We start from the raw sequence: 10635 nt of genomic DNA on the forward strand, positions 1-10635 counted from the left end.
TTCATCATGCTTGCCTCTTGTGGTATGTATAACGCTGACCTGACCTGGTTAAAGCTGTAATAAATCGACTATGGATAAAGGTGCTTTATCTACCTTGAAGCAGCCTGTGAATTTTAACCCGCTATGTAATCCATTAGCTTTTCCTTACAGTAAGGGTCTGACCTGAATAAGCCATACTAATCTGAGTATGGAGCTTGTATGGTAGGTTGATCTGGTTGTGCCAGGTTTGGGTAGGGGGGCAGGAGGAGGGGGCTATTTGGTCTCCAACACCCTGGCTCCTGGGTGGTGTTTTTCAAAGGAAGCTTGGCTTGAGTTGAGGCATTTGGATGGTTCCTGAGCACAGGCTGTCCTTTCAGTCCACGCTCAGACCACGCCAGTGCTCTGGCCAGAGGCACAGAAGGCTAAGAAGGGGCGTGGGTGATTGAACACAATGCCTCCTTTCTCCAACAGCCCATGCCTGACACTCCTCCAAACAAGCAAGAAGTGCCAGGAGCTCACAACAAGTCGATTCAGTCACACGGACATGGCAACCCAGTAAACAAGACGTCAAACTGGATAGAGCAATGCCCAAACAAACAAGCTATAACTAATATTCTATTTCCATTTCTGCAGAGATAAAGTAGACTTCCCTGCTAAATTGCTGGATACAAATTAACCACAGAGCCAGTTTACATCTTGCTAAAGATAAATAGGTGACTTAATGACCTTTGCACTTGAGTCTTAAAAATATACTTAGGCTTGCTGAAGTGTCTTATTGAATATTTGGTCCTTGGTGTCTCTCAGTGACCTTACTGAGCAATGCACCACTGTTTGTCAAAACAGGTTTTGATTCATGTGACAGTTAACTCGCATCATTAGCACGTTGAAAGGAAACTACAGATACCTAATCAGTTGCCTCAGTTCCATTTACCTACCAAAACAAAGTAATAATGTAGGTATTTGGAACAAACAGATACCCCATGACTCCATGGTCCATGAGAGGCCTGATCTTCTCATGCCCTTTCAAAGTTCATCTTCACAGCAGACAACAGGGCAGGCCGGTGTCAAAAGGTCACGAATTCCTTTGCTGACATGCCCATTCTCAACATTCAGGTCTTTCTGGACATTTTCAGGTTGCTATCTTTAATTCACACCTTTACAAGAGAAAGGGCTAATGCTCACAAACATTAAGAGGCAAAACAGACAGAGTAAGGCTTTGTGGAACTGGACACACACAGAGCGGACTCTCGTTGCAAATTCTTGGTAAATATTTTGAGTATGTTAATATAGCAACCCTTGTATCCTACAGCCAGTAGTCCATGCCAAAATGGCAAAAATCTGGAAACTTTATCTTGGGGCAAAATAGAATGTTCATCTAAAAAACTATTCATTAGAGCCCAAGTCACTACATAAAACTTCTGCATAAGGTTACCATTTCATGAAGCAATTCTCAGTGGTGTGATGTAGCTGCACCATGCTGTAAATGTACAAATCAGCATTTATGGATGACGTCGTGACAATAGGTATGAGGTGCCACAGTGAATGTTGACAGGATGGGGACCCAGCTGGTGGGTTTCCTGTAGGGGAAATCTATGGAAATGTGGACTTCCTGGTTTTGAACACTCTAGAAAACAAACTGTGGAATTTAATCAACAGGAGAGAAACACCAATAATTAACGACTGCATGCCTATATTGTAAAACCTACCGGTCAAGGACGATCATGCCAATCCTAGTTAAGCTCATTTCAATTATAGTGTAAGTCAACTATCCTTATTAACCATTATTCCTTGGGCAATAAAATGGTAAAATAATAATTATGATTATTATTACTATTATTATTATAAAGAAGAACATTGACAACAGAACAGTAATGCATATGCGCACCATGTATATGGGTAGTAGGGAATGACACCACAACAGCCAAGCGCTAAGAATGACGATGTTTTCAACCACTTTCTGTTCCACTCACCCAACAGAGCAGGGTAGGAATTGTGGCATTCCAGCAACAAAAGGCTGTTGACAGCAGGGAGAGTTTGGGGTATAGGAATCTGTAGTAGTAAAGGCAATAAGGCAGTTGCAGGTAGGAAGACATGTTCAAATTTGGATCAGCTGGGACAGCAATGCAAGTCTTCCTACATCATTCAATAGAGAACATATGCTCTTCTCTACAGAAGGGAGTAAAGTGCCTTACACACACACACTGTTGCTGTGCATTGTGTGTTAGACAGCACAAAAGCCAGATATTATAAAAAAAAAAAAAAAAAGCAGACAGATAATCAGACAGATTTGAGATAACATCAGTTGAGGGTTTCAGCTACAATTTTAAGGCCCTGTTTACACTAGTGGGTTTCGGGGAACGAAAACGATCCTCATCCACACAGGCATTTCCGCTGTGTTTCAGAAACGATCTCCGTCCACACTACATGACCGAAAATGCAAACTGGGCATGCGCATAACAGTGTAAAACAGGAAGTTGGTTGCTAGTCACCGGCAGGCACAACAACCCGGCGCTCCATGTAGGGTTTACGCCGCTTGAATGAGATTTGTTGCCGATTGCTCTAATCATGGCTCACCTCTTGCGTATGTAGACAGCTACAGTATTATAAAACACAGAACTTAACTGCACATTGGCTGCCAAGAAATAAAGCCAGCAAAGTTTGCGGTTCAGTCTCTGTGGTGTTGTGTATATGATCAAGGGAGCGTGATGGAAGGGGCTTGACGAATCAGGGAAGGATACGCAATAATCCAGAACACCCAATCAGGGGGCGCATGTGGACAGCCACGCCTTCGTTTTGGTCTGTTTACACTGAAACGCGAGCCCGGAGTTTTCAAACTAAAGCGGGGTCTTCTGCGTTTCCAAAAGTCTCCGTTTTCGAGGGTCAAAAACGCCGGAGTAGTGCAGACGACAGGCGTAACCGTAGCAAATGAGTTACGCATTTTAAAACGGAAACGCACTAGTGTAAACAGGGCCTCTGTCCTGAGTCTGTGGTGAAAAGCTTTACAACATTTCTTTAGTCATTTTCAAGGATTCCAGTTCAACTATAAGCAACACATTCTTTTACGGTTTCATTGGGCTTTACACAACAACCCTATACAAAGAGATGTCAAGTGTGGGAGGAGTGTCGTGTGGGTGGACTTTATTAAACTCTCCAGACTCTAAATAAAAACTGAGAAATATTGACTAGCTTTATTCTGATTGCTTGGACAGTGAAATGAAAAACAGTCACTATCCAAGCTCAGAATCATGACCAGGTCCTTTATGTCTTCTCTTTAAGGATCTGATAAATCACACACACACAACTTGTTTTCATTTAGAAAGCCTAAATCCTAAATGAGACTGGATTCAAGCTGATCAACTTCAATATACAAAAAAAAAACTATAAAGAAAACTGCAAGTTGCAGTAAATTAAATTAGCATGAGAAAGGAATACGGCTGCAGCACCAGTGTGAATGTTCTCCAAGTCAGCGCTGACATCCTGATGTCCTCCCTCTAATTTAGGAAAGGCAGTTTTTTTGAGAGACAGATGTAAGGTCATGAAGTGTGTGTGTTTGCAGACAGTGAGATGGCCACCTGACTGCTTGGTGTGAAGAACAGGCTGTAGGGAAACACCAGAGTGCTGTAAAGTGTGATCTCAGCATGGGCTGTGAAAAAAAAAAAAATGTGGGAGGGCAAAAGTGTTCCCCTCACCCAAAAGCCCTGTTAGGCAGACAGATCCTGAACATTGCTCATATACAACTGTTGCAGGTTACAGAACAAGATGTGTAGAGGATCTGAATTTTACATTTTACCTTTTAAGAAGACGTATCTGTTCTGCTTCAGATCAGCAAAACAAAATGTTTAGACCTATGTGGTTCTTTGTCATAAAACTTTGTGTTTTATTTGATAATCTATGGGTATGTTTGGGGGTATAATATTTTATCTATAGGTATGTATGGACATAAATCATATCCGATGTGTTGATAAAGTTTAGAACCATATAAAAACAAACAACTAACAAAACAAATCCAATAAAATCATTGTGCTTGCATTGCCTGTTCTTTTAATCTAATGAATTTTTTTTTTTTTTAAGTTGTACACTTAAACACACTTCTGATGGAGCTTCAGTTCCCCCAACATACTAAAATAAATTCAGGATTGCTTTCCCACAGTCACAGTAAAAGACAGAGTTTAAACCCCCCCCACACACACACACACTTCACCACATCAGACATCCACCACAGTAAACATCCCAATGATTTAGGATCAAAAATGTGAACTCGGTTGAGATGACAGTGTAATCTCTCACAGGCTTCTCACAAACTCGTACAGCAGCACTGACTGAGTGAATGAATGAGTGACTGAATGACTGAGTGAGTGAGTGACTGTGACTCAGTGCGTGAGTGACTGAATGAGTGAGTGACAGTAGGTGAGTGACTGAATGAGTGACTGACAGTAGGTGAGTGACTGACAGTAGGTGAGTGACTGAATGAGTGAGTGACAGTGAGTGACTGAATGAGTGAGTGACAGTGAGTGACTGAATGAGTGAGTGACAGTGAGTGACTCAGTGAGTGAGTGATAGAATATAGTGAGCGTCTTCACCTGTAAACTGAAGGCAATCTGACGGATGTACAGCATGTTCAGGTCCTCCAAAATGCGCAGTTTCTCCTCCATGTCCAGTTTCTCTATCGGCATTATTCAAAGAAACAAATCAGCTTCAGATTTTGTAGGCTACTCGTCTCCGAACCGACTCCCCTCCTCCTCCTCCTCCCCCTCCTCCTCCTCAGCGGTGTTGTAATACTGAATTTAGAGCCATGCTTAATCTTGCTCATTCAGTGAAGCACTTCTTCAAATACAAATTCCTGATGAAATATTAAATAAATTTTAAAAAATCACGCGTGTTTCCCATCCAAAGAACAAATAAGTGTCCAGTTTCCGGTCGGTTTTCTCTGTGAAACAGCTTGAAGTCTCACACAGCGCAAACTTTCCGAGCTCTTCGGCGGGTTTCACACACTGCCTTACAAAACCGTCCGATCAGGAGCGCGCGCGGTTTAATATCGCACATAGGTCCATAAACACACACTGTCACGGTCTCGGCACTGCTGGGACTGCTGAGGAGAGACTCCGAGCCGCTTTTCCCCGCTGCTTTGTGCTCTGAGAGCTGCTCTCTCGCTCTGTCTACACTTGGGCCACGAACTCGCACGAGCGCGCCGGATCAGTACATAAGCTCGAGCCCGCCTCTCATTCACACGCGCTCAACTACAATAAGAGGACAAGACCACCTCAGACCCCAGATAACACACAACCCAGTACAAACACCAAATTCCAGGCAATTACTAACACATCTTACACGTTAGAGGAGTTTACAAGAGTATAACAGCATTTACATACATCAAGAAGGATTTTCTCTTATGAAACAAATGAGAAATAAATGGCACCCAAGTATAATCACCGACCGTAACTCTCACCAGATTTACACTTATTAACTCAAAGCTATTCTCTAGAACCAAGTGGTTTTTAAATGGCATGATTGTGGTGGTAATTACTACACTACTACTATAACTACTTGATATTACAATAGTATCAAGGTTGCTATGGTTATTATTTAGTCATTATAGATTAATTGACTGCCCACTTGAAATGAAAGGGGTTCATCCAAGTCAATAACTAAAAACAAAACAAAAACACACAAGTATAAATAACGTTAACATTAATCTAACTGAAATTTAATTTAACCAGAAAGTTCCAGTTATATGAAGCAAAGTGGTTCTACATTTGAGTGAGTGGAAAGCTGTAATGGCTCGAAAATATAATATGATATGCATTTGTTCTTAAAATTTACATTAAATGTTGTGATCATAAGGGGGTCATTGGAAATTCATTTACCCTGGCTGCAAAAAGTTTCAGAACCTCTAGAGCCATGGTTCTCAAAGTGGGCTCGGAGGATGTTAGGGGTCTAACAACTTATCATTAGGCACCAAAGTTATTACTTTAATTACGGAGTTCTTATAGTTATTAGCCCCATTTTACTGGCTGCTTGAATTGCCTCAATTACAAAAACAAGGACTATAAATAAATTCAACATGCATCTAATGACAATTTTCTTTAAAAAATGGATTCTATGAGTGGATGGTACAGAAATGAAAAGTCTCAGTGGCACTAATAAATAGCCAACATAGAACTGTTGATCAAATAATGAGTCTAATATTTGAATAGTTGGTCTGCAGATTTTTTTTTTGAGAACCTCAACTCCATACAGACTGATGATCAAGCCATCTTCTATACCCAGGGAGCATCGGGCACAAGACGGGGTACACCCTAGATCCATCACGTACACATTCTTTGTTCTATTAGCCCCATACCAACCCCCAAACTAAAGCTAATTATGTAAAATTCTCCAAAAGCTAATGGAAAACCTTGTTGATGAACTAACAACACTGTGCAGCCCGAGCTGTAAAACCAGAGGAGACAAAAGACACCATCTGTCTCACCCAGACAACATTACAGTGCCAAGTCTAGCTAGTAGAAGTCATCCAGGGCTGCACCATATGCCATTTGTTAACAGCATTCACAACACTGGCCTTTGCAGTACTGATAGCACAGAAACCACATGCGAATAAGACCTTCAACAAACCACAGATTTTGACCAATCAGGTTTCAGATAACTTCTGTCGTCATTGTGGTCCTCTCAATGCAGACCAATCCTTAATGGTCACCCACTGGCACCAGTCTTTCCAGGCATATCGTGATCACATTGTCTACCAATATGGCACTATTCTAAATAATTATAACGATAACTTGGTCAAAAGGTGGATATGTTTAACATTTTAAATAATAAATGAATAATAAGTATAATCCAAAATGTAAATCACAAATGATCACAAAGTAATGAAATAAATCAGTCATAAAAGAGAGGGTATGAGTACTGAGCTGTAATAGAAATCATAGTTCACAAAGCTGTATACATGTATGTCATGTATTTTTGATGAAACAGGCAGACAAAACTCAATAGATGCATCAATCTTTAATGTACCATAATTTATTGAAAGCAAGCATAATTCAGTCATCTCTCTGGAGTTCAATCCAAGAACATTAGCCTAGACCTTTTCAATCTGTTCCTCAGAGACCCCTAGCCTGTCTACATTTTTATTACATTCCAGCTCTAAACACCTGAGCCAGACGATAACGGCTGGAGAATGTTAGAGATCAGGCACAGCTGTTTTAGACACAGAACCACTAAAAATTTATTTAAAATAATAATAATTTTTTTTTTTTTTTTTTTTTTAAAGCATGGATTAACTGTTGGTTCTTGAGTTTCAGAATGAGCCAGAAAAGTTGAGGATACAAACAAATCTACAAATCATCAGCTGCAAATTTCATTCATCCCCATGATACCTCAAAATGACGGGTAGGACTTATCATTTTAACAGACGTTTGGGACAAACTGTGTATGCTTACACATTCATTTTTTTCTAGCTCATCCAGGGTGGTTCATCTTGTTTCAGCAATTCTGATCAAAATTCCTGATTGTTTCCAATGTATAAAGAAGTTTCTTACATGATCAGTTCAGTGTTGAAACTTAGAAACTGTTCTAAGAACTGAACTGTTCTCCCCACACCCGAGTTTTAACTGCCTTATGCAATACACCACGCTGGGAACCCCAATGGGAGATTTATTATTCTCTTGGATGCTTTGGGAGATGGAAAGAACAACAGCCCAGCAAAGAAGGACCCCAGGAGAGTGGTGTTCTCTATTTGTAAAAGCAGACACAAGGTCTCGAATGTTGTGTTCATCAGTGAAACCCGATCAGCCACCTGGGACAGTGAATTATGTTCAGCATTCCTCTTCTGCGAAGACATGCACAGAGGTTATAATGTTACAGGACCAGAGGTGTTGCAATGCACAACAGAAATGATTCCATACAAAACAGAGAGCTGGGTCCAAAAAGAACTGATAATATTATGCCAGAAAGTATCATTTATATAAGGCACTGATCCTCTCTATTATCCATTTAGCTAAATAATTACCAGCATTTGCAATATATATGCATCACAGTGCAATCCAATATGTCAATATGACATACCATCAGGCCTGAATACAAATTTAGACCTCCTTAAAACACTACACAGTCTCAGAAATAACCCTTGTGAATGCAATGCAAAACAGCTATTATCCAAATTGAAGGTTACGCGCACGGGCCTCCCATTGCGATGTGGCTTTCAGTAGCTTAGTCTGCATCCTTCAGGACAAATGAGCTGCTTAGAGTCACTGTGCCGTCTTGTCCAGCTGCCAGTATGGTAGTGTCCCGGAAGTTACCAAACATGACGCACACTTGAATATCCTTGTTGTGAATCAGAGCTTTCTGGCTGACTGCCAAATTCTGAGCTCATTTCCACTAGCAATAAGCTAATCTGTTCACGTTCCACCATGCTAGTCACGTTGCGTAACAGGATAGCAGTGCGTTTAAGTCAGATAGGACAGGGCATCCAGGGGTCATCTAAAGAACTTGATGTTCTTCTTGTTGACCACTTAGCTGCTTTAGGGACCATTAACAGTGCTTGGCAGGCCATTGTTTCGGAGCGGATACAAGGTACTATGTGGGGGGGGGGCATATTTCCTTTCCTAATTAGGAGGGTGGGAATAGTTTGGGAGGCTGATAAAAGTCAAAGCTGCTTAGGTGGCAGGGTATAGGAATTTTGAGGGTGGGGTAAGAAAATGCCATACTGGAGCATTAATGCGAGCGGAACACTTGAGAGTGGATTTGGGACTACACAATATTTCAAGTGCTGAATTTCCAAGTCACTGAAAATGGAGGGTAATTTAAAGAGTAAACTATAAAACTGTGTCTTCGCATAACCATTAACCATGTTGTGTTCAGTGCTCCTGGGACTGCTGCTCATTTAGTACACATCTGCGGAGCAAACAGATGGGCTGTGGCCTCAGCAAGGCCCCTAACCACTACAAAAGGTCCTCTGCTGCTACACACCCCCATCTGTAAACTAAGTCCCAGCCGCAAGATAGAAAAATGCCTTGATAGATACATACAGCACACACACTTCAAAAGATTAGAGACAGAGTTAGAGAGAGAGAGAGGTATCATTGGAGCACCAGACACACCCGTTTCATCTTATGACGTCAGTGTTCAGTCCTGCAGGCACGAGGATCAAAACAGTGTCGAAATTCAGCCACTAATGACTCAAACTTCATCAGTGATGAGAGATGTAAAGAGTACAGGATGATATACAGTCAGCAGAAGTCTTGCTCCACAAGCATATGCAAGAGAACGCTACCTTTCCGTTAAACCCGACTTGTGCAACATGACGTTGATGCTAATGCAGTCCAGTTCATTAAAAAAAAAAAAAAAAAACCTTTTTAACCAAGCATTATTTGCTCAATCTTTAAGCTTCAATCATAAGCCACCTGGCTCAGAAGAGCATCTTTGCTTACCTGCTCCACATAGCCACTTTCACACTCCTTATTGTGAGCTTGCCCTTCTCTCCTGCTTCCTTTGGAGACTCTCCAGCGCTCAGTCAGCTGCAGTCCATGTGACCTGGCGCCTGACGCAGAGTCTTCAACTGGCTTCTCTCAACTTAATGTGCAAACCAGCTGGCCAGGATACAGCACTTCCAAAGCATTTAACACACTCCAGGGCACTCGGACATATATTTGACATGTATCCAATTACACGGATAAAAACATTTATGCAAACATTTCTATATATGCAGTGCACACACCCACAGAAACTCCAAGTTAACGTAACGACCTACCGTTTCTAAAGCATTATGATGTCATAATCGTGATAGTTCAGGACGTTTCGCAAAAATACTGTAAAGCATTTTTCACATTTCTTGAAATATTGACACTAAAAAATATAGTGTATCTCTCAGACAGAGACAGATACAAGTACAGCTGTGAATTTCACTAGACATACAGTTCTCATACGAATCGAATCAAATCAGTGGGTGAACAGGCCTCGTTCATTTACTCTCTAGATGATCAGTCCCAAACACGACCCAGTTGGAATCGGTAATAAATTCTACAAAACTGTTTTGTCGTGGCGACTTCTTGAGGAGATGCTTGGTCACAGATTACACCAATAGTGCAATATCTCCCCCATGTGGACATTTTAATCCGGTCTGTGTTCACTTTGAATAGAATGAGACACCCTTTCTTGCACACACAGAGAGATCAAACCCAATTCAAACCACATTAAGAGTGAAGTAAATCACTGGGTGCCAGTGTTTTAATGGCTCTGCTTTAGTCAAATTTCCTTTCCAGTACAGGGTATAAAACAGCTGGAACAAAGCAACACACACAACAAGCATGTAGAAAAACACTCAAGTGTCAGCTACTCATAAATAAGAAAATTGAAAGACTTCTAGTAATATGTGAGGAATAAGACACGATCAGGCATGTTGTAGGAAAATAATCACGTGACGCGATACCACCCAAAGTTCATCATTTACATATAACATGTCCTTACGTGTTTTTCCCCTGAATTATACCACAGCAACTTTCCAACCTTTATTTATTAATTTATTTATCTTATTTTATTTACAAACAAAAGCCAGAATTATTTTAACCATTTCTAGTTACATTTCTTATTGTGGAACATCTGTGAAATAAATAAGTTCCTGTCATCACTCAAACATAAAGAGAGACTGGTCAGAGACTGAAT

The 10635-nt window shown here is 40.9% G+C and overlaps 1 protein-coding gene across 4 annotated transcripts in view; it reads right to left on the reverse strand.

Moving 5' to 3' along the window:
• Positions 1 to 10635, reverse strand: part of rtkna (rhotekin a) — a 72278-nt gene that overhangs the window by 45474 nt on the left and 16169 nt on the right. The window contains exon 1 of one of the 4 annotated variants that reach the window (XM_053610874.1): positions 9405 to 10635. This exon is cut by the window's right edge and continues 722 nt beyond it. The exons of 2 other annotated variants lie outside the window; for them this stretch is intronic. Coding sequence is in view for 1 of the 2 variants with exons in the window: in XM_053610872.1 (XP_053466847.1) it covers positions 4560 to 4652 (93 nt within the window). In the remaining variant the exon portion in view is untranslated. Of the gene's footprint in view, positions 1 to 4559; positions 6254 to 9404 lie in introns of those variants that run through there. One more of the 4 variants, XM_053610872.1, reaches the window with a different exon arrangement.

This window comes from Ictalurus furcatus, chromosome 22, assembly GCF_023375685.1.
Source record: "Ictalurus furcatus strain D&B chromosome 22, Billie_1.0, whole genome shotgun sequence".
NCBI classification, from domain to species: Eukaryota; Metazoa; Chordata; class Actinopteri; order Siluriformes; family Ictaluridae; genus Ictalurus; species Ictalurus furcatus.